Genomic DNA, 25,402 nt, shown 5'->3' on the forward strand with positions numbered 1-25,402 from the left:
ATATACCGTTCATATAAAGAAGATGAAGAAATATTGGGAATTCAATATCCATACCTTGCAACGATTGGAGCACTTTTATATTTAACCACATCTACAAGACCATATATTGCATTTGCAATTAGTGTTCTTGCAAGATACAATGCACGTCCAACACTATGACATTGGAATGGCATCAACTATATATGTTGTTATTCAAAAGGCATTGAAAACTTAGGATTATACTACATACAATCTATAGATCCAAAATTAGTTGGATATTATGATGCAGGATATAAATCTGATATTACAACAACTAAATCTTAAACAAACTATATATTTTTAGAACATGAAGTTGCTATATCATAAAAACTAGTAAAACAAACTATAATTATAATTTCATCTAACCATACAAAAATTATTACCTTACATAAAGCATCTTGAAGATGTATTTGATTGCAATCAACTGATAAAAACATTCAAACAACTTAAGGACTTTTATATGATGATTCTCCAACTATCTTGTATAAAAATAATAGCACTTGTATTGCACAAATGCAAGTTGGTTTCATTAAAGATAACATGATAAAATATATTAATCCAAAGTATTTTAGTTATATTTATGACTTGATTACTGATCAAACTCTTAAGATCAAGAAAATTGAATCTGCAAATAAACTTGTTGATCTCCTCATCAAAGTTCTCTTTTTGTACAACTGTTGCCAACTCACTTATGGCATTTGCATGCAACAACTTTCTTTTCTTGAGCAAAAAAGTTAATGAATTCTTTAAATAATTAAAAATAAATAAATAAATAAATAAATAAATGTTGTACTCTTTTTCCTTCATCTATGGTTTTGCCCTTGAATACAATAAGGTTTTCTTAGATAAGGTTTTAATGAGGCAATAGCTATTGATCTTGCAAGTTTATAAAAAAGTATAGATCATAATTCTATGCAAATTTTATGTTATATAAATATTATGATGAGTGAAGAAGAGTGTTGAGAGCATAAAATGTAGCTGGCGCTCTCTATAATATTTATTGTAGTTTATAGTAAATACTATAGCTACAATGTTTGGAATGTAGTAGAGAGAAACTGTTTATCTTCTCCCCTTCTCTTTGTGTACAAGAAACAACCACATCAATACATAAATAAAAAGCTCTCTCTTCATCTATACACTCTTGTGTGTGCACATTACTTCCAACTACTCTTGTGTCTCTCAACAAAAATCATTGGCAACTACAACATTTGTTTTATGTTGGCAAGTGGACTGGATTGCTGATGTTAACTACACCCAACTGAATGATGACACTAGACCCAGCTGGTCCTCGAGGTGATCTGTCCTGCTGGTATCCTCGACCGTTGGTTTGAGTCGTACTAATTACCCTTGACCAGCTTGATCAAAAAAATTCGTAATCTGGACGTAAGGATAATGACCTTCGTTGACGGTGTGTGCCAATTCTGTGTCCAATGTTTACCTTGGCTGAATGCATGGGATTCTGAGGCAAGGTCCGCGTCGGTGTTTACCAAGATATGGGACAGATGTAAAGTCGGAAGTTCCAGTTGGCCCAGCTAACCCGGGTCTAACAACTAGCCTCGTTTTTCACTGCTGGCGTCGAGAATCACCTGCTAGATCTTCTCTCTTACAGTCCGAGGTTTTGTTCGGATTGATAATCTCAAGCATTTAAATCTAGAACACAATACTTCGAAAGGTCCTGCAATTTTTGTCTACGCAAATTCCGTGTGTGATTTTTCGTGATGTGAAGTACTATTTACAAAACTTGCTGCAGAATATATTTCCGACTACCCAATTACTTCATAAATTCCTAATTGCAGCAACGAAACATCATTACGCATGGAATGGAGTTCTCGTGAAATTCTTTAGAAATGTACTTCGAAATCGCGAGGTTGTCTTGAGAGAGAACAAATACATTTTCGTAGAAAATCCTCTAACGGCATGAAATTCATATTTCGAACTACGGAGGCATAATGAAGTACATAATTACTCTGCCATTTAGATTGATTGTAAAACAAAATCAGTTACAGATAGCCGCGTACAGTTTAAACTGCAGAAGACACTGTCAAGCAGGTCCACAATTGCTGAAGACAAGACACATTCTTAATTACGGTGCTCAAGAACGATTCTGAATGAAGACTTTGTGCAGTGCCTACTTCTGAAGCAGACTAACCTGGAAATAGAAGTTGGGTTAATCGAGTCGATTGCGTGGTTCCTCCAACATTATGTCAACATGCAAGCTGTAAATTGAAGTCCAACAAAACCGTTAAAAAAATCACTTGAAAGAAAGCTATTAGCAGCTACACAACCAACGACCAGACACTGTTTTAAAACAAGACAAGTAGTAAGCGATTTAGCGACAAGCTTAGTCCATATATGTATACAAGAAATCTTGCAACAAATCAATGGCAGTCTGGCATTTCAGAGACATGTTCTATTTCAAGAAATATAGCAAACCCTGCATCCTCTCCAGAAGATTGCGTTTAAGTGTGAGACATCTACAGATCGTCAGAAGAGCTCAACACCTGGTCATCTAGCTCACATAGGTTTGCTGCAACAAGCTTCATTGCGAAGAGATAACATTATGAATATACGTGGTTCATATTGATATGGTCGATTACTGAATCAGGAATCAAATACTTTACTGACAAGCCCCTCGACAAATTTCGCCTGCAAAAGAGTAGACGCCCATTAAAATAGCATGAGTATATGCACAGAAGTCTAAACAATACAATTTACTATCTGATATTTAGCCAAGAAGATCTCTACTAATGAAACAGGCATCCATCTACTTGTTATGGTATACGTGAAAGCAATAAGGTTCGAGTGATGGAGTAACAAAAATAAAACCAGCTCAGCGTATCTGAAATACCTTATTGCAGCAGTACTTATATTATTTTCAATAACTCCATCCACCACCAATATCTGTCTCTGCGAATTGACGCACAAAATAAAGATATAAAAGCAACTCCTCGACCACTTCGGGAACACACTGTGGACATTATCTAGAACCCAGATCCTTTGATCTAAAACACAACGATTCACAGCAAATTCATAAATCACACGGCAAATTTTATGGTAGCACATATCCTTGATAACACTTTCCAAAAGCTTCTCAACAGGCCCTAAACCCTGGAAAAATTATGGTGACGAGTCACTAAGATTACTTACTCGATTATTATACAGAATTTCGTGTTCAAACACAAGGCGTCGTGCATCCTTGTCGTCTCGGTTTATACACACAATTCCATATTCATGCAATAGTGTTCTCACCTGCAGGAAAAGCGTTTCGTCTGTCAGACCTTGCTCACATACACGGAAAAAAAAAAAAAAAAAAAAAAAAGTCTGTCAAACTAAGGCTTATCAAACATCAATGCATTGTAGAACATGCCCTCCTCACAGAACATTGAAACATTACTTGTAAAATATTTCATTGAAAGAAAACATGAATAAATATCGTGTAAATCATCCGACTGGGTACAAAACATGTGAGAGGATTGGAAGAAACGAATTCATACATAGGAAAAAAAACTAACCTGATCCGACAACCATACCCCAGGAGTTGCAATGGACTCTAACACATCAGTTCCACAAAGCAGCATCACTTTTACTTTTTCTGCAAAACCATTTCATCATTACCGCCAGGTAAAAACAAACGACTCTTATATTCCATAAACAAGTCTAGCGCAAAAGGCACACATGGCAACTATTGATAAATGAGTTCGTGATATTCAAGAATCCTACACATCTTGAGGAATGAACAGAGCACTTACCATCAGGGGCGAAGTTATTGAAGTTAACCAACATATCGATCCTAGCCAATACAGTAAGCGTTCTTTGGTATGAGTTCTGCTTAGCCTACTTCAATCCATCCCACCCAGCACATTAGGGTCGGAATTTAATCAAGGCAAAGATGGGAGAAATATACTTAGAGACGATGGTATTTTCAGTGCAGAACTCACCTCCCACGGATCGACCATTATAAAAGGAGAATCAGCAACAGCTAATTCGCACATCCTGATACGCTGCTCTGCGGGAGCAAGCCCCTTTCCCATTTCCACATGTACAGGTATCAGCACCAAGACATGATTAAGTTCCACTATAAACGAAGCTTCTGAATGGGCGTCTACTCTTTTGCAGGCGTCCATTAAAGACCCTATAAGTGAAAAGATTTAAGCCAGGGTTACCCGTGATTAGAAGTCTAACACACCACTAACAACAAAACATATGCTACACTTGAGAATTGCTTCGCAACGAAGCTAAACTTCTTAGAAAAGAACTGAGTGGCACCTTCTTGTGGCACAGGTCATTGAAAGGAGACATGTACCCCCCCAACACATGATACCCTTCTGCTACAAGTGCATCCCTTCCCAACTCTGCAATGCTTAACAAAATGCACATCGTGAGCCTTTCTCTACAATAGCGAAACAGCAAGCATGCATAAGCATCAACTTATTATCCGTGTGCTCAACATAGCAAATACCCAAAGAGTGAAAGAGTAGATAGACTAACCAAACATGCGAAGATGCATGTACGTGGGTGGATTAAAACGGCCTGGAGCTAGAATAACAACCCGACGCCTTTTCCTATAATGAAATACAGAATCAAATGCACAAACCACGGCTGAATTAGCATGATATTGACGATACACAAACATAATGATAGGCATAATTAGGTCACTTCAGCAAAAAAAACACTCACTGAAACTGCCGACCCAACTGCAAACCCTCAGCTAGAGGCTTCAGTTGACTAGTTAGAACAGCAATTTTTTAGGCCAACTTTAAAAAACAACACGGCTTACTGATTTGCAGCATCTAAGCGGTTGCCATGGATACCGAGCTTCTCCAAAGGCAATGGTACCTCAACCACCCCTGCATGCAGAGAAAATAGAATTAATCAAAGAACTACACGCATCGGGCTCGCAAAGCTCGCAAACTTCATCACATCCGAGGATATTAAATACTCCATTACTCACGCATATACATCCGAATGTGACAGTAATATCAATTAAACCCTTGACAACCTGAAAAAAGAGACGACGCAGGAAATTAGAGATCGTTTAATAAAAAACCTTCCATATCGAGCGGATGCATTCACAAGAGAGTCAGGGAGATCGGGAGAGTAAAGGCACCTGGAGCAGGAGACGGACGAGGAAGACAAAATACTGGCAGAAATCCAGGAGAGGCCGCTTGTGCGGGAGATCGACTACGAGGGCCCTGGCGGTCACCCATAAACTCCGCCATGGCTTCAAAAAGCTGCACCCTAAATGTGGCTGGGAGCTCCTTCGCCTTGGTCTTCTCCTTCTTCAAGGTCTCGTCCAAATCCCAATAACTTGGGCGCCCCATTTTTTTGTTATTGTTCCAGTCAGCGATCTGCTTAAACGCGGTCGAAAGGTTAGACCACTTCCGTTCGATTTCTTTGGGCTGTCTGTCCACTCCCGAGGCTAGAAGTAGCATCCTGACTTCCTGCCACTTATCATTAGCTGACTTGAAAATCTGCTTCACTTTCTTTCCATTCCCGGCTGCCGATGTGAGCTTCATATGAACCTCCCGAAAGGCTCTTACAAGAGCGTCCATTTCAGCATCCTGCCAGATTTCGGCCCGTCGCTTCCTCCCCATCCCTTCGCATTCCTTGTCTAGCTTATCCTCTTCATCCTCCCCAACTCCTACTCCTCCGCCATTACCAACGCGGATGTTACCTTCGTCCAAATTACCCTCGCGACCCTCCCTCCCATACGGAGTGCCGAAATTGTGGTGGTATCCTTCTGTCTGGCCCAAGTCCATAATGGAGCTGGAAAGCGAACTTTCGAGTACCACAGGAGTTGGAGGAGCACCCTCGTCCATGCCTTCTACTCGCGGTGCAACACGCTCATGTTGAACAGTCGATCAGTCTGCATCACTAATTGACCTGATATAAGCCCTGCACCTGATCCCCGAACTCCACCCTCCAACAAGAAAAGAGGAAAAGAAAAACAAACAAACAAAAAACACAACCGACCCACCAACCCCACCGCTTCAAGCGCCTCCTCAACAATGCTCGTCACCCGCTCAAAGCAAAAAACCCACTAGCTCGGAGCAAAAGCAAGAACAGCTTGTTCAGAGCCACGCAAAACCTAACATCACTGCACAAAAAACACCATGACGTGGAGTTTCACCAAACCAAGCAGGCGATGGCGAAACTGTAACATCCCCACCAGACCCCACTTACCAACTTAGGTTTCACAAGAGCTGCTACACCAGTCGCGAGAAGAGCCGCTGTAAACCCCATGGACCCACCGACAAAACGCTGAACCACGAGGACTGAGTTGTCAGCAGCCGAGCCTGCATTAAACGTGACACGCCCGACTGGGACTGAAGAACTGCAAGGTAGAAGCGACTCAATCTCCTGCTGCTGCAGTGGATTCAGCCCTTCTAGATGGTAAGCAGAAGGGAACTAGAAAGCTGAAGCATGAATTCCAAGGCGTGAAACAATACTAGCTGTTTGGCAGCAGCAGCAGAAGCAACAGTAGCAGCATTCGTAGCGTTCGTGGCAATTTAAGCTTCAACAATCCGGCGCTTCCATGCAAACACCACATGCTGCGTGTGCATTACTTCTTCGATGTATCACTGCTTCGAAGCACCCTTGCTTTGCATTGCACTGCATAGAATTGCATCCCCTGGTGCGTCCCTTCTCCGGAGCTCCACCTCCACTGCTGCATGTGCTTCCAGAAAGGCGGGTGTCTGTTTTCATGCAACCTTCGGAATGACTGCAATGTCATCACCATTCTCTTCCTCCTTTTCTTCCTCCTGGTTGTTGAATTCTTCTACTTTTTTCTATAGTGAAATAATGTTCAGTGTTACTTTCTCTTGTTTTGAGACGAATCTTTCATTGGGTTTGAGTTTGTGCTGATGTACGCGGTGATGCCCTCAACAGCCAATTCATTCGTAGTGATAAGAGATTAGGGACATGAAGGCATTGCATTACTGGGAGGCTTGTTTTTGTGAGAGGAAAGTAGCAAAGAGGTGATGCCTTGCATTTTTCACAATCAGATCTGCATTACTTTGATGGTTTGATACATGAGTGACGTTTCAATGCAATAGGAGGGTTGCTAATTTTGGAACTATTTGATATTTTGTAAGGTTGTACAAAAGTTATAAATCAAGAGCTTTGCATTGGGAATAATTTTAATATTTGCCAAATTAGAAACAAAACCACAAGAAATCCACATGAATGAACAATGTGCAAATGGTTGGTGTAGAATAATATTTTGTGAATATTTAGTTTTAATAGCATTACAAAGGAAGCATCTCACTTGAGAAATAGTTTGCAATTTCGTTAATAATGATTAAATAACTGATTGTTTTATGGATATATATATATATATATATATATATATATTTGTATGATAAATATTGTTTATACTTGTTTAACATAAATCACTAAAATTTTAGTGCTATTGCAATAACTTGTTTGTGTTAAAACCATATAAATAACATAAATAAAGTTTTATTACAAAAATTAAAATTAAGATGATACTTTTTTTTTGCTAATGTTAAATATTTATATCTAGCATCAGATTAATTGTATCGAATCATATTTAAATCAAATTCACAAAAGAGTGGCAATAAAACTTGCAAACATTACTTTTATAAAAACACAAGCACCAATAAGCATTTGAAACATCTACTTTCACTTGTAGCATCAATATAAACTACCTCATTGTGACATTAAATTCATTTCATTTTATACCAACATGTTAACAATCAATTCAGATCAGTCAATTTGTGTTTTATAAAATATTAGCAGAAACTTGTGCCATTGGACTCGGAAAAGCAATTATATGATATGCTATACAACAATAAACTGAAGGTCTTTTGAAGATTATGCAGGGATTTCTGCTGGTTAACGATTACTTTAATTTTGGCAAATGAGAAGATTTCTTTAAGTCTTTGTCTTGTAAATTAGCTTCTTTATTATATAGATATTAATTTCAAAGCCTTGCATGGACAAACATAATCACTTATGAAATTAAAAAAATATTTCTCATGCAATTTCATTTACAATATATATGCTAGGACAACTGGTAAAATAGCATTTGCAAATTGTTAGTACAAACAAAAAAACAAATATGTGGTAGAGATGAAGACAAATTTATAATATCCACTTCAGTGAGGACCATAACCAAGTCAGCCTGAGACCATAGCCCATGCAAGGGCATCACTATACTATACCCGTTTCTTAGCTTATAGGGGAAGGCTTTATACCCGTAAGATACCCGCTACGCTCAAGTAGGTATCAACCTCAACACCTCCTACGAAAGTCGTTCTCATCCACAGAAAACTTCGTCTGGACTTGGATGGTCAATCACACAAAGGTCATCCATCTTTATGTACAAGTGGCAAATTCATCTTCTAAATACCACGTGGCATATTTGCCACGTACGACAAACACGAAATCTCTGCTGACGCGGCACTCATGGATCGACTTCGGTTTCGTAAGATTCGATGCTCTGCTTTTGTGCCGCGCTGTTGATTGCCCTGCTTCGCACTCCATCTCTGGAAGCGCACCCACAATTCTGGGTTGTGATTTCCGATTTCTGGTTTCTGGGTTCCTTTGGTAACAGTATCGCACTGTAGAAATTTATTTTTTCTCGTGGAATCATCGTTACAGTGTCCCAATTTAAGCCGCAGGTGTATAGTGATCCTTGCCGCGGCTGTTCAATTCGCGGTTTCATCACTTCTGTTGTTGGAGTAGGAATCGTTCAATTGATACTTGCGTTCCGATGTGCCCGACGATTTCTGCCCGCGCCCCGCTTTTATGAAGGGCACTTTCTGATATTTCATTACTTTGGGTGAGAGCGTGGGGGAGTAGACGGGTGGTAGCTGGGTACGAGGGATTTTGTGGGAAGGGGAGAAAGAGTTGGGTCGTGATGGAGTGTTGTCACCTCGTGTCTGTGTGTGGTGGATGTTTTAACGTCCACTACAGCAAGGGGACACTTCCCATGGGCAAGAAAAGTGTTGGCTGTGGGAAAGCATCGAGTTTGAGAGTTTCTGCGACGAGCGCCAAGTCACCCCCATCGCCCGGTAAGGAATTTACTTATACCTGTTTTCATTCATTTGTAAATTATATCTGATATGTATTATGACTCACAGGAATTTTCGTCGTAATCACGAGAATCGGTCAAGTGCCGCCAAGCGAAGTAATGAGCTTTGTTTCTTGGTTACATGTATCGTGAATTTCGAGACATATTTTTTTTTGTAGTGAGGAATCTGGGTCTCTTGCGTGCTCTTGAATTTTGGAGGATGAAACGTCTGTTTTCTTTTAATTCAGTTTCCAGAATGTCATCAGGGACACCAATTTCAAGAGTGCTATTTTAACGGATTAGTATGATGTTGTTGCATTTCTCACAATATGTGAAGATATATGGCAGGATCTGTCCGACGGCGTGTGGTTTTCCAAGAGCCCAGACACTTGCTGCACACACAGGATTACAAGAATACAAACCTTCAAGATATGGAATCAGATGCGTTCAGGGCCTTAGATCGGGTGACCTCCAGTTCTGGAAATGCAGAGGCCACTTACACCGTTCAGCTCACTACGAGCAACGAAGATCGGGCGAGTCTGTCGATTACAAATGCATGTATCATGCTTTTACTGATTGGTGAAGGAGGTGAAGCGCTCATGCAGAGAATTCTCCCAGTTCAGGACAGTGTAGCAAACTCTGCATCGTTGCGGTTCCAGAGAGGATCAGTTGATGAAGTCAATTTTCGTGGCCCTAATCTTGGCCGAATCTCTGCTCTTTGGATAGCTCCAGAGTCAGGTACTATGCTTTAGCCAAATCCGAAGTCATTTTTGTGCGCGATTGTTTGTTGATATGTATGCGCAAGGACTGAATTGCTATGAATTTCGATATTGCAGGGACATGGCGGTTGGAGCAAGCGACAGTAACCATGATGCCATGTGGGGGGCCTGAGGAATCAGGATTAGACGCACAGAAAGGATTTTTTCACGTATTCAATGGCAGGGACATCCTTATGGGTGATGGCGAGGACCATTCGGCGGTTGAACTAAAACCAGCTCAAGTTTTAGAGTGCAATGGATCAGAGGATTCAGCAATTCTGGCAGTTAAAGTTCCCATTGAAGCAAGAAAGACTCCACAAGAGTCTGCAAGGTTACGCAAAGCTAGTATGCGAGAATATGAATCTCTTAAGCTTCTCTTACTCGGCTCGACTGCTGGTATGGTTGGTGTTGGAACCCTGGGACTTTACCTGCTCGGTGTCCCAGATATGGCACAAGCATTTGCCGTAGGTGGCGCTGGAGGGCTTCTGTATCTTCTCTTGATTCAAAGGGCGGTAGACCAAATACCGAGCCCAGACCAGCCCGAAAGCCTGAAGAGCAATGGTACATTCTCAAGCCTGAAGGTGAAATCTCCAGCTGCAACCTTTGCTCTGATTGTAGGGCTTGCACTTGTGGTGACGAGGGCATCTCAAGCTTCCGCCGTGATCAGCATCTCCCCTCCGGAGCTTTTGGCAGGATCACTTGGATTTCTCACTTCCAAGATTGCTGTACTCTTAGCTGCTTTCACTCCCACTAAAGCTGAAAAAAATCCTGAGTAGAAGCTATGGTGTTATTCTACATGTACATTGTGCTTGGTGTTTAGATAGTTTATTTCAGGTGAAGAACTGGATCATCATCCTGTTGTCTTCCGAAGTACTGTCGATTTTTTTAGAAATTCATGTAGAAAATCATTTTTTGCAGTGAAATTCGAGAGGATCAATGGTTCAACGTTTGTACTATACAGTGAAGCCTAATATCATATTTAGAAGAGCTAGAGCCAAACAATGGACCACTTGGACTTCATATTTAAGAAATGCATTGTGAAGCTGACGTAATCAGAAGGTATTCTACGGTAGAAAATTTGATGGTCTATCACGAAACCGACTTAATAATATCACCTCATGTGAAGAAATTAAAGAAATTGAAACGTTTGACCAATCATACAATGATAGCATCAAACATGGACTTAAGCCCCCCTTGAAATACAGCAGGTGTTTTTACTATTGGTATTCCCAGTGGAAGTACACTGAATGTACCGAACGTAATAGGTACACACTCACGAGAAGGAAATGTGTTGATTTGTCGAGAGTTCTACAAAATTTCCTGCCATGCAATTGTGTCCTCCATAGAATCATTCGTAACTTTTGGACTCGTGAGTTTTCACTGTATTCTTTGGTTGCAGGGGACGCAATGATTTCACAATATGTGGACGTCATTCACAAATGCATCTTTCAGAAGGTTCACTACCTCGATCGTCACTTGCAAGTGTTTTCAGGACTTCATCAACTCAACTTTTAACATAGTCACGACACTCTAGAAGATTTCTTAATCTACTGATCATTGTCTTATTAATCATTAGTTGTGATTCAGAAAATAGCGTTGGTTTATGACCTCTAGAAATCCATTCCTTGTTGCAGGAATAGGTCTTCACATTGTACCTTGGACAGATGTGAAGACCTATTTCTCTCTTACTGAGCACATCTTCCCTCGAAAGTCCCTGAATGAAACAAAACCTTGATCTCTGCTGAGGGGACAGAAACAAAAGATAATCTGAGACTATTCCAGAGAACCACTACAATTGTGCACAAAAATGAGCGGGATTCATTGAATTTTAGAGCCTGTCTCTGTATCCATTCCTTGCGGAGACAAAAGAACAAAAACAAAAAAATCAGGACCCACGAAATGTGCATACTCTTCAAAACTGTTATGAAGGTGTCATTTGCGGCGTCCTCTCTTTTGTTAGAACACATTTGACTACCTGAACAGCCTTGAAATAGTAGGAATTTGGGCTGAGGTGTTGCTTACTGTCGCAAGCAATATATAAGTTCGGATACAAGATTTCCTCCCAATGAATGAACACATACACACTAACTTCGTATTTGTGAAACCTATACTATCCAATTCATGAATCTGTGAATAATGTAAAGAAGAGTAGAGGTATGCTTGCAATTAAGTGTGTTTCAGCAAATCAGCGGCCAGCTGCTAAGACGCACGAACTTCCTTGGAGTAAATATCGGCACATGAAGATAGTGTGTCACACAACAATCGGATGGTCACCTCCAATTTCAACCTCCATCCCAGAGACTGTAGTAACTCCATTATGATGTGTCGGAGTGGCACCGCTCGTGGGGTCGACATGTATACATTGTATGTATTTTTAAACCAAACTATTCAAATAACTGGATTGACACTCGTGGCGTGGACCGAATCTGACATGGGCGATTGCTGCTGTGAGCAGTCATTGTGTATTCATCGGTGTTCATGCAGGGCACCACTCACTTGCCATAAAGAGACCTTTCTTCTGTGTGGGATTCGCTTAACATACAAGGAAAAGAATCCGCTGCCATTATTTAAAGCGCTGGAGGAAAAAGAGAAGCTGGTGGTCATATGGTTCTTCTATCTGTTCCTCGTTCTCTCCCAACGGACTTCGTGTGTGTAGGGCAAGGTGCACGGCATGTCGCTTGAAGAACTTCACCAGCTTCGTTTTTTCCTTTTTCTCGCGACGGTAGTTCTCGTAGTTTTACAGTGTCACCCATGTCTCCCTGGGCTTCAATAAAATACACAGATGAAGGCCACGGAAAGCGGAAACGCAAGCTTGAGAACTACGATGGTGTTCCCCGAGCATCTTCTTTCCTTCCTCTTCCTCTGGAATATTTAGTTGACCAAAGTTTTGTAATTCCTACATGAGTGCGGCGCAGATTTGAGACTTCACTTCCCATGATCGTGATAAACTATATCAGTGCTATTCGGCAAATTAGAAAAAGAATTGGTGAAGGAAGAGGCACTGAATCCTACTAGTCTGACAATTCCGTTACTTCTGGAGATTCTTCTCCTAAAGAAAACAGAAATAGTCTCCTCATGGTTTTCAAGATCGAGAAGCAAACAGCAATGCTTCCAGAACTCCTCTTGTTTTCTAGAATTTTTCTGGCGCAGATATGAAGCCGCTACAAGACAGGAATGGAGACATGGCGGCAAAAGGTGAAGAAGAAACCTCTAAAGAAGGGCAAGTAAGGCAAGGCAGTGCCAAGTGAGGACTCCTCTTCGCCGGTGATGAGCCAGGAATCGCACACAAAAATTCTAGGAAACGAGTCGCCACTTCCAGGGAGTGAAAGGGAAGCGCAAAAGCAAACCATCTTCGAAACAACGATGAATCTCACGGTTGCACCATGCTCCACCAACCGGCTCCAATTTACTGTCGAGACAGGAGATCACTTAAGCACAATGGAACCAATTGGTGGAGATTACTGAAGTGATCCCTGTCCTCCGAGGTACTTCGTAACCCAGATCGAAACCACTATCTCTTACTATTAGTCTCGATATGACAAAGTCTGGGTTCATGACTGGTTGAATATTGTGGGGGCAGGCGAGAGTGGCAGCAAGTCGCAAGACCACGGCCAAGTGGGGGCGACGTGCCCCAGTCGAAGAAGACGATCGAAGCTCCGATGCGCGATTGAAACCAAACGTTCAAAACCTCTGATCTGCGGGTCAAATCACGTGCAACTAAACAACTCCACCTACATCACACCCAACCACCGTTCTCCATGCAGTGCACGTGCCAAAGGGGAACGATCCGTCACAGTGCTGTCACCATACACCGTGAGCCCAGTTCAGTAAGGCGCCAAGTCTTCCGAACACGATGAAAATTGGGACACACGCTTGACAACTTTTGACTTCGGTGGAGGTGGAATTCGTAGGCTTTGTCCTGGTTTGTTGGCATCCGCAGGCCGCGGCGGCGGTGCCAATGTAGTAACAACGCCCACCGGGATCGATTTGAGCTGGTCTCTGTCTGGACACTGAGCATGCATTTCGCCGATCTTGCTTTGCTTGCGGTGATGTTGCGACTTGATTGAAGGCGTCGACGCCGCCGTTGTCTCCGCCCTTGGGCTTGTCGATAGGACGGTTGGAGTCGGCTGTGCCCGCTCCGATGACTCTCTCTCTACCGACAGGTCAATTTTCGGGAGAACTCTGGATGATTCATTCAGTAAAACTCACGTTTTTGTGACAGTCAACGACGACGGGTAACATTTTCGCACCTTCTCTCCGAAATTGGACTATTGTGGATCCACTAATTAATTAAGAGAGCCTTGTGACCATTTTGGTAAGTCGTTAGAAGATTGGTGAAACAATAATAATTATTATCATTAATGAAGATGTCATTGAATGAGTCTTGATTTTAAAAATATTTTAATATATAATTAGCAATATAGTATAAATGAAAAAAGAAAACGAACAATGTTATAGAAAATATAGTTTGAGAATATCAAGGATGGATCTAAAAGTCATTTGTCCTACTAAAAATTGTTTCTATAGTTTTTTTAATTTTTTATTTGTAACTAAATAAATAAATAAGCAACTAATTGTGAGAAGAAAAAAAAAAGAAGTAGTAAGACTAATGATAAGATGTAGTTGAAGAAAACTATGTATATTTCAAAGATAGGACTACAAAATTTTATTACCATTTGTATAAAGTAATTTAATTCCAATTTGATTATTTTCTATACTAGTTTTTTTTTTTTTTTTTTTTTTTTTTTAATATTTTTAACACTTTAAAATAGATTAGATATGTAATATATTCTTGTGGTTTTAAGCACTATTGGCTTAATACTATGTCAAAGATAAGAACTTGTGAATGCAAATAAAGAAATGAGATATTTTTCCAAAAACGATGACAAAAAGAAAATAAATATATATGTATATTCAAAAAGAAATTAGAATGGCTATTGCCAAAAGATAAGAAAACTAAAGATCCTTGAAAGTAGATTAGAATATTGACCTCAATGATGACTAGGATAAGGATTGTCCTTAGAATTGACAAGAGTGACAAAGATCTCACTCTTGCTACTATATATACTTTCTAACTAGGAGCTATGTAGCGACATTCCATAAGACTTGTAATATGTGTCTAACTTGTAGAATATGTATTGAACTTGTAAGACAAGCTTCTTATATGTGTGCTACATATCAAACTTGTACCACAAGTCATCAACATATGCAATACATAACCAACTTATTGGTTAAGTTTTCAACCTACCAATCACATATAGATATGTATAAAAGTGAAGTCACATTTATGAAGTTTCTAAGAAGCTCTTCAATAAGATATTATTAAATTTATTTATTTTTACCTACTTCTACCTATTCATATTATGTAAGTAATTATTAGAATAATTATGGATGTTTGTAATATTACTTCTCTTTTTAGAGACAAGTTCTATAAAGAGCAATGATTACATATTGATTGCAAGTCTAAGATACGTTTAACCATATTTTCCATATACTTTGATCTTTGTTTTGTATGAAGGTAGTTGATAGGTCCTCTTAGCTATTAATAATATTCCATTCTAAGGCAGAAAGACCACCATAATATTTGATTATTGTTGAGGCCTTCATAACTTTTTTCAAAAAAAATATTTGGAATACTATCAAGAGTAGTTTGTACCTCCAATAATATTACCAAATATTATGAGTCTCTTCTAAGGTCATAATATAAAACACATTATATCTATTTGTAGAAAAATATGTCATTCTTGAAAGTCTTCATTTTTATTATATAGTCTAGAAGGTTGTGACAAATTGCAATAATTCATCTAGTAACTGTGCAAATTATAGTTCTTAAATTGAATCTTATAGCTATTGGTTGTTCAACTCTTTAACAATATAAATAAAAACCACAAATAAAGATAGAAGATAAAATACAATTTTCATTGAATCTCATTTTTTTTTATAACAAATTTTTTCTTAATTCTTTGTTTTAGTTTTCATGGATGTTGTTGATGAAAATTTTTGACCTTTTCTAATGCATTTGCAAGATTCTTAAGTAGCTTCTATGTACATTTATTAATATCATATTTATATCAATAAACAAGATATTCCAGCCTAAATTGACATTGCCTTGAGTCTAAGACTTCTTCTACCTCAAACTTTTAATTATTATTTATTTTTATAAAAAAAATGATTTTTATTTTATTTTAGAATATTTAATATTTTATATAATTCAAGGAAAGATATGTGGAAAATAAATTAGATCTTTGTAGACTTCAATAGGTATAATTAATAAATAATTAGATTAATTTATTTACAAATAGGAAATGGTTAAATTCAACTTATCATAATAATGATTAGTCTTGATATTACAACAAAGTAACCATATCATATTACTAATGTAATATTGAATTTATTCTTTGTAATAGGCATCTACATTAATCTTTTGTCGTTTTAGAGCCTTCTTTAATTATACCTTCATTATTACATATAGTTCTATTAGACAATTTGCTATATTTTTTGTTATAAGATTATTAATTTTTAAAAAATTAAAAATATTAAGTCATGAATGATAACCATAATTAGTATAGAAAGATATTTTGAAACATGACAAGATTTTCTAAGGTCTAAAACCTTACCAAATTCATAACAACAAAGATCTTCACACAACATAAAATCAAGTACATCAAAACAAAATTGAAAGTAATTAAATGGAATAGAATATGAAAAACAGAGCTGAATAAAAGAGAATAAAATCAAATAGAATTAAATAGAACCAAATAGCATAGAACAAGAAAATCAAACTTTATTGAGAAAAAGAATCTGAAGCCATACCTAAATGGCCTAAATGCTCTAAATGCTCTAAATGGCCTCAGCCAATTATATTTATATTTTGTCCAATTATCTTGTAACTTTCTAGATTTTTTTTTAATGATAGGCTCCACTAAGATAACCACCCTTTTAGAAGATTCTAAATATGGGCTCTACCATGATAACTACTTTAAGCCTTTCTAGAAGGTTCTATGGGGGATTCCACATAAATCACCATCCTAACCTCAATTCTAGAAACTTCTCAAAAACAACTCCAATTACATATCTCTATGTGCAAATAATGCAAATATCCTATCCATGCTATATTACATATTTTTTAAGTAGAAAAATGTATTGTATTCTTTTAAAGAAAATTTACAAATGGCAAAAAATTTGTTCAATCATCTTGATGGTAATTAATGGTATATTATAAATATTATTTTAAAACTTAATTTATGCATTTTTTTGTCATTTAATTTGAAGATAAAAATCCAAAGATAATTAAATATTGACTTTCGATGTCTTAAAAAGAATTCTTTAAAATCTTGACATAAATTGAGTCTCCTTATTTAATATAATATCTCTTGGAAATCCATAAAAATATTAGATATTATCCAGAAAAAAATTAATTCTTTCTTTATATATAATAAATCTTGTATATAATACAAAAATATGCTATCTTAGCAAAAAAGAATTATTATCATAAACATAGAGTCATATGAACTTTAAGTTAAGAAATTTGTAATAAAATCCATAGAAACAAATAAATTAGAATTTTTGGATCTTTTTGTAAATAACTATAAGGTTAACAATAAAGAATTCTTTATCTTAAAAAAATATCACATGATTATACAAAGTCTTTGATTGCCTTTTATATTTGAGTCTACCAAAAATATCTTGAGATTAATTATAATGTCTTATTGTATTAAAAATAGTATGCAACTAAAAAGTTGTAACAAACTTAAAGAACTTGTAATTGTACTTCACCTTCTAATACATATAAACATCCTTCAAAAATAGAGTAGATTTTTTTTGAATTCAAATCTAAAATTATCATGAAAATTTGAAGAATTCTTCTTAATATCATAAATAAGAAGATTAAAAGACATGTTTGATTGAACTTACTTTAAAAAAGTTGAATCAATAGTCAATATTAATTTCATTGCTCAAAGATGAAATTACTTTAGCTTCAAGAGACTTATACTTTAATAATCAAAAGATTCATTTTATTTTTTTGGTGCAAGATAAAATTTCTTAGAAAGGACATTTAATAAACTTTGTTATTTTTTTAGTTGTGAAGTGATCTTAAATTCAAATCCTAATAAAAATATACTCTAAAGGATTTGGCAAAAATTCAAAATATGTATTGATATAAAATATTTAAGCTTCTTATGGTTTGTATACATAGTGATTAGATTAAAAGTAATTTTTAGATAATAGTTCTATTCTTAAAATGAATCTAAAGTAATTTTAAGAATTTTTTTGTTGTAGATTTTGAAATTGATCTTCATTTTTGAAAAAAAATTAAATAAAAAGCTATCAGATGAAGATTTTTATTTACTTACATTTATTAAAATATATCATCTAAAGAAAAGTTTGATGCATTTGTTTCTATAAAAGAATACCTTAGAAAAATTGTTGCAATAGAAGATTGGTACAAAAACAAAAGTTGTCTGTAAAGCTTCAAAAGATTCTTCTACTTCTTTACTTTACTTAAGTTTGTCTTTACAAGTCAAACATATAAGTATAGCTGTAATTAAAAAAATATTTTTTAATAAAGATCAAGCAATAATTGATATATTTTAAAAAATACTAGACATCTTTTATTGTTTTTGAAATCTTTTAATTGATGATAGTTTGAACTTTGTTAGGATCCATTTTTAAGCCATCATTTGAAATGATATATCCTAAGAAGTCAATTTGAGTGGTATAAGATACATACTTTTCTATCATAGTATATAATCTTCCATCTTTAAGTTTTTATAATACATGACAAATATGAAATTTATGCTCTTCTATATTCTAAGAATAGATTATAATGTCATTCAAATAACAAATAAAAAAATTATTTAAAATCTTTCAAAAAACATTACTTATAAAATGTTGAAAAGTAGTGTACACATTTGTGAGTTCAAAAGATATGGTATTATATCCAAAATGTCTATACTTGATTCAAAATATAGTCTTTTATTCATCTCTTTTTTAGATATGCATTAAGTTGTATGGTTTTTTAAGATCTATTTTGATATAGATCTTTATTTGATTTAATTGATTAAAAAATCTAAATATCAAAGATAGAGAATATATATTCTTAATGATAATCTTATTGAGTTTTTACTAATCCACACATATCCATAATGATCTATCTTTTTTCTTTATAAATAAGATTGAAGCTCTTGTTGGAAATTTAAAATGACATATGAAATTCTTAGCCATATTTATTTTAATATATTCCTTGAGTTTTTCTATTTAATTTTTTAATAAATTATAAATTGCTCCAATGATGGTTAATCTCTCTCTTAAAGATCAATTAAGCAATCATAAGAATAATATGTCAAAAGAAGATCTACATTTTTTTTTCAAAAATATCTTAATAAATTTAATATTGATTTAGAATACCACTTAAATTATTTTTACTATTAAAAATATATGTACCATAAAAAATATAAGGTGGTCTTTTTTTATCATGTAAGAAAGCTTTTTCACCTACAAATAAAAACTTGGTTGCACTAAAATTATGATTTTTTGCTTCATTGACAAAATTCTTAATTGTACTTTGAAAAAAATCAAGACTACAAGAAATTTAATCTATTCAAGAGTTTTATTTTTCTAGCTATGGTAAATCTAAAATAATTATATTAGAAAAAAATCTAATTACGTTAAATATTACAATGCTATTATGACCATTAGTTGTTACTTCTATAGGAAGGGTTTCGTAAATAACATTTCCAAAAGACAAGAAATGACCATCTTCGAATTCTACATGTATTGATATAGTTTTCTTCACTAAAAATATGCTATATCTTTTAATAAATTCTTCATTAAAAAATAAGTTGAGGCTTTAGAATCTAGTAAGGCAAAGGCTCTATGATGTTTAAGCTCTAAACTAACATCTATTGTAAAAAAAAGAAAGGATTTTGATGAGAAAATATGACCTTCATTAGTTATTATATAAGATTTTAGATCCATAGTTTTTATTTTAGGTAGAAAAATTCATTTTTAACATATTATTTTTTTAGAAAATCATATTCTTTGTTTTTTGGTTGTGTTGCTTCTTTGAGAAATATTGAGTAATGTGCATAAGTTCTCTAAAATATAATCACAATCTTTTGTCTTTATGACAAGTCTTTTCTTATTTAGTAAGATATTTGAAAAATATTCCATCAATTTGCATGTCTTCTACTTTTAAATTTATGTATTGAAAAGACATTGATATTGTCATTTAATTATAAAATCTTTGAGGCACACTTCTATAATTTTTAGATTAAAATTCAAATAATCAATTATTATAATAAAACTACATGATAAAAATATAATAAAAAAATAAATTTAAATTAATATTTAATCATCTTGGTTCAATATTAATTCAATATATTTAAAAATGGCTATTATAAAAGCCTTCTAATTCATTTTCTTATCTTAATAGTTAATAGATTAAAATTTGGTTAATAATTTTACCTTCTAGATTGTAGAAATTATTTTATTGCTTTAAAATGGCCATAAATTGATAAAAATATGATAAAAGAGATAAAAAATAATATGATTGATATAAGGATTAAGTTGAAAGTAGGGTCGAGCTAAAAAATCCTTAGAATAAGTTGGATTGATATCCGGAGGTTGACCATTTGTGGAACAAGGTTGAAATCAGACCTCTAATTACTGAAACATTTCCATCAACTTTCAAGTTGGTGGCTGAGTGACATTAGTATGGTTTTTTGGATGTTTTTTTAAAATTTATAAGTTGAATTGGGCTGATTTTTTTTGAGCATGTAAAAAATTTATAGTGGTATTTGTATGCAAAATTTTGCACCAAGTGGACAATCAAATTTGGAATTATTGCTTATTAAAGCTCACTGATTAGAATTAGAGCTTACAAAAAAAATTGACATTGCTTAAATATGAAAGTAATAAGGCAATTGGAGTTTGTATATAGTTGATATTATTAAGAAGAGTATTTTTAAGTACTTTTTATTGACTTTAAGCACTATTGAATTGAAATTCAAATTACATTCTTCTCATATAGATGAAATTTATTCAAGTTTTTTGGATACTTATAAAACACAACTTCATCTTTTACAATCACATGTTAGATGCATTTCTAAAGAAGACAATGTATAATATGACATAAATGATAAATCCAATATGAAAGTTTGGAGTAGAAGGTATTAGATTGTATTTGTGGTTATTTAAAATTGATGGCACAAAAAAACAAGAAGGTTGAATTTAGTATTTTTAATGGAACTTTGGATGGAGCTTGAAGTAGATCTTTAAGTAGAGCTTCAATTGGATTTTTTAGTAGTGGATAAGATATGTAATTTGATCCAAATACTACAAATATGTTTCAAGTATTTATATTATTTGTAAAAAATTATTATGGTAATGATTGCAAAGAGACATAAGTTACCAAAGTATTGTAAGGAGTGGTTAACAAAATTGATCAATATGTTAAAAGAGATATTTCAAAGTATTTGAGATATTATGCTTAAAAAATAGAATTGAATTGGGTTTTCAAAAAGAAGGTGATTGAATTATTTGAACTTATTATAATATCAAAGATAAGAAAATATATTAAATTAATTATGGAGCATATTGGAGATTCATGGAAGAAGTTTTTTACATGCATTAAAGGATAAATATTTTTTGGAAAATACTAATTGAATTACCAAGAAATCATTTTAAAAATAGGTTGAGCGGCCTAATAAGAATTTACAAGCTACAAAGCTTTTGAAATAATTTTAGAGATAATATTCTCGATTATTAAAGATGAAAAAAATAACTATGAAGTCAAATAAGGTTGAATTGTTACTTTGAGCAACTAATAGAGAATTATAAGAGAAGTTAGAAATTTTTTTTAAAGATAAAGAAGAAAATGAAGAGTTGACAATAAAATAGAAAGAAATTGAAGATGTTATGGAATTACTTACAAAGAAAGAAAAGAGATGGATAGGATTGAAATTCAAAGACTTGGACAAATACTCAAAATTCAAGTACCTACTTCATGATTGACAGTATCTATTATCCAACTTCTAAGGACTATATCAAAGAAATAATATATGGGACTTGAAAAGATTATACATGAGATGTGAGATCTTCAAATCAAATTAGCAAGATTAGAAGTGAAGAGTTCTAAAAATATTTTAAAATAAAAATATATACAAAGATGCATTTGGTGTGATGATGCTTATTATACTAAGAAGGATTGCAATGAATTTAACAAAATGATGTAATTAGGTACTATTTTTAAAAAAGATGGAAAAGTGGTGTTGAAAGATACTGATAAAATTTTCCAAATCAACTTTGATAAAAGAGATATGAAAGTACTAGTTAATGATTATTTGGCTATACATAGAATTACAGCAATAGAAGCTACAAGTTATGGTACTAGAATGAATGATGATGGCAAATAAGATTTTTTTAGAAATGTTGTATCAAGTGAATTTTGGTCTTTTGCTATTTCTACAATATAAAAAAAGAAATTGTAAAGAGAAGCATTTTTTAAGATTTCTACCACAATTTGTGGAACTACATGTTAGGAGAATTCTATAGAAGCTTTGCTAGTGCCTGCCAAAATTGTAAAAGATCAATATACAACTTTAACAGAAGAGAAGAAGAGGTAAGATTTTGAAGATATAAGAGAAAGAAGTACTTCTAAGAAACAAACTTGAGGAGATAAGGCTTGTTAGATGGCTTCATAAGAATTACCAATAGAAGATGCTTTGGCAATATTAAAAGAAAAATCAAAAGACATAGGAAATAAAGATAAATTATTAACATACAAACTATTCTTTGATATTAAGGTAGCAATAGATTTAAATAGGTTTCTTAAAGAACGTATGTTCAATGCTAAGGTTGAATTCATATTAAAAGAGATTTTAAAAATTGCCAAGAAAGAATTTCATGATGTCATTATTGACAATATTAAACAAAAAAGTAATTAATAGAAGAAGTTGGATTGAATCAAGCTATTGATGCATGCATGTATGAGGATAAAGAAGATGAATTTGATAATTATTACAAATATTTTATAAAAGAAAGAAAGAATTATAATCAAATATTTTATTTTGATGATTAAAGTGATAAAAAAAAAAGATTTAAAAGCATTGAACTAGGACAACTACAAAAGTATTGGTGACGGTTGAAGATATGGATGAATTGATTGTTGTTTTGATTGACTATAGTTTAGAAATAAATCTTATATCTAAGAATCTTTATAAATAAGAAAGGTGGGCAATTGATTTAAAGCACAGATGGATGATATACATAATTAATAATACATAAGATGAATCATATAGTGCTTGCATAGATGTAAAAATTCAAATTAGTGATGTTGGAATGGAATAAAATTTCTTTACATAAGATAAAACATTGTATCTTTTTATTTTGAAACAACTATATATTATTGCAACACAAATAGAAGCAAAGGTATTTGATGATGATTTAGCTTGTGCGCAAATTGGTAGTAAAGACAAGAGAAAGACAATATAGTTTCTAACAATATTTTAAAATCATAAATAAAATCAAGATAAATTGTAGAAGGATCCATTGCCAAAATGTTTTGGAGAATTCAAAGATTTTGGAGAAGTACTACTATAAAGCAAGATTATAGAGCTACAAAATAGAAGGTACTCTTACAAGATATAAATGCCTTTGATACAAAATTTATTGGAGTATTTGAGGATGGATCAGATGCAAAAAATAAAGAAATGGTCTGACTTCAATTATGACATATGATTTATTTGGCATATTATGAAAGATAGATAGGTTTAAAAAAGATGATTATAATACAATTATATAGTGAAAATATAATCAAAAATAAAATTTTAATTAATATCTAATCATCTTGATTCAATATTAATTTAACATATTTAAACATGGTTTTTATAAAAGCCTTTTAATTTATTTTTTTATCTTGATACCTAGTAGATTAAAAGTTGGTTAGTAATTTTACCTTTTAGGCTGTAGAAACTCTTTTATTACCTTAAAAATACCATAAATTAATAAAAATAGATTAAAAGAGATAAATAATTAATATAATTGATATTCAAATTAACTTAGAAATAAAGTTGGACTAAAAACTTTCTTCGATAGATTTGACTAATATTCAAGGATTGACCATTTGTGAGAGAGGATTGAAATCAGACCTGTAGCTACTAAAATAGTTACTTAAGAAAAAATATGGTGGCATTAGGAGATTGGCAATTAAGGTTGGAAAACAAGTTTTAAGCTTGTTTCAATGGCATAATACTTATTTTTATAGGATTTGAGATGGCTTTGTAATTATTATTCAAAATCAAGATTTAAATTGATAATTTTGGATTTATGTAATACAATTAAGGCTAGTATTCTTGGCTAGTTTGTACAATTGGTATCACATCTATAGTTCTAAATTTGAAAATTCTTAGTTAATTAAGTGTGCTAATTGTATATAAAGTTTTATATTAATATAATTCTGTGATTGAAAGATATCATATTTTTGATACAAAAAGGTATTAAAAGGTGGTAATTTGAGGTTCGATTGAGTTTTTATGATATTTGAAGTTCTACTAGTTGGAACAAAGTAAAAATTGGTATAGTATTAGAAGACTTAAAGATCAAGCTATACTTCAATTTTGAGGTGAAGTTAATAGTTGAAGAAGGAAAAATTACTATTAGAGCATCTGTATGAACTTTTAAGTTGGTGGATGAGTAACATTAGTCTTGTTTTTTGGATGTTTTTTCACAATTTATAAGTTAGATTAGGCTGAATTTTTTAAGCATTTAGAAGACTTATAGCGGTATTTTTATGTAAATTTTTTACTAAATAGACAATGAGATTAAGAATTATTGCCTGCTGAAACTCATTGACTAAGATTAAGGCTTACAAAGAGAAATTGAAATTGCTTAATTATGAAAGTAATAAAGCAATTGGACTTTGTGTATGATTGAGGTTATTAAAAAGAGTGTTTTTAAGCACTTTGTATTGGCTTTAATCACTTTTGAATTAAAATTCAAATTGAATTTTGTTTATATTGATGAAACTTATTAAGGTTTTTTGAATACTTATAAGTCGCAACTTTATCTTTTACAGTGAAGTACCTAATGTATTTCCAAATAAGACAATACATAATATAACAATGGCAAAGTGAATTGTTTGATTCAATGTTTGAAGATTAGATAAGTTGAGCATCAATTTTTTTATATCATATTGTAATCCATAAAAAAATTGGCTAATGAATGCAACATCATCTCACTTAATATAAGTTACAAGTTGTCAAAATTGTAAAGCATATAAAATTATTTATTAATTTTTTTATTATAAAATATAGATCATATTATTTACAATATAAATTACTTCATATTCTTCATATATGGATTAAAAATCTATCACAACAAATTCCAAATTATTTAATATTGGATCATATTATTTAAAAAATAATAACAATTAGAATAAACCAAAATCTAAAAGTAGTGTATTAATAAAGGTTATATGATCTTATAATTGAATAGCTATGAAGTTGAAGTTCAATCATAAATTATATTAATTGAAGAATTTTCAAAATTTTGATCTTGTGCTATCTAACTTTTTGAATAAGGCAACTCT

General features: G+C 33.6%; 2 protein-coding genes and 1 long non-coding RNA gene across 8 annotated transcripts; 1 reads left to right on the forward strand and 2 right to left on the reverse strand.

The window, feature by feature from the left end:
* Positions 1 to 1,968: 1,968 nt before the first annotated feature.
* LOC112290805 (uncharacterized) lies at positions 1,969 to 6,733 on the reverse strand. 5 transcript variants are annotated; one of them, XR_002972273.3, is made up of 12 exons: positions 6,202 to 6,733; positions 5,126 to 5,892; positions 4,796 to 4,865; positions 4,507 to 4,580; positions 4,285 to 4,370; positions 3,957 to 4,040; positions 3,768 to 3,852; positions 3,531 to 3,610; positions 3,166 to 3,267; positions 2,867 to 2,925; positions 2,520 to 2,664; positions 1,969 to 2,234 (listed from the first exon to the last, which is right to left on the reverse strand). XR_002972273.3 is itself a non-coding variant. In XM_073538237.2 (11 exons), the coding sequence occupies exons 2-11, from the start codon at positions 5,835 to 5,837 to the stop codon at positions 2,577 to 2,579; spliced, it is 1,440 nt and encodes a 479-aa protein (XP_073394338.1). In that variant the 5' UTR covers positions 5,838 to 5,884; positions 6,202 to 6,715; the 3' UTR covers positions 2,347 to 2,576. The 5 variants fall into 5 exon arrangements, 1 of the variants encoding a protein (XP_073394338.1); XR_002972271.2 differs by having other exon boundaries at positions 5,126 to 5,884; positions 6,202 to 6,715; XR_002972272.3 differs by having other exon boundaries at positions 5,126 to 5,884; positions 6,005 to 6,204.
* A 1,769-nt stretch (positions 6,734 to 8,502) lies between these two features.
* On the forward strand, positions 8,503 to 10,769 carry LOC112290750 (uncharacterized). Of its 2 annotated transcripts, none has more exons than XM_024537394.3 (3): positions 8,503 to 9,056; positions 9,404 to 9,793; positions 9,892 to 10,769. In XM_024537394.3, exons 1-3 carry the CDS (start codon positions 8,903 to 8,905, stop codon positions 10,587 to 10,589), a joined length of 1,242 nt encoding a protein of 413 aa, XP_024393162.1. In that variant the 5' UTR covers positions 8,503 to 8,902; the 3' UTR covers positions 10,590 to 10,769. The 2 variants fall into 2 exon arrangements, with proteins under 2 accessions (XP_024393162.1, XP_024393163.1); XM_024537395.3 differs by having other exon boundaries at positions 8,530 to 9,056; positions 9,393 to 9,793.
* Positions 10,770 to 12,240: 1,471 nt separating this feature from the next.
* On the reverse strand, positions 12,241 to 13,336 carry LOC149987938 (uncharacterized). Its single transcript, XR_016506058.1, has 2 exons — positions 13,022 to 13,336; positions 12,241 to 12,709 (listed from the first exon to the last, which is right to left on the reverse strand). It is a non-coding gene; the product is annotated as an uncharacterized LOC149987938 (long non-coding RNA).
* Between the last annotated feature and the right edge of the window lie 12,066 nt (positions 13,337 to 25,402).

The sequence above is a fragment of the Physcomitrium patens genome, chromosome 13 (assembly GCF_059467195.1).
Source record: "Physcomitrium patens ecotype Gransden chromosome 13, ASM5946719v1, whole genome shotgun sequence".
Classification (NCBI taxonomy): domain Eukaryota; kingdom Viridiplantae; phylum Streptophyta; class Bryopsida; order Funariales; family Funariaceae; genus Physcomitrium; species Physcomitrium patens.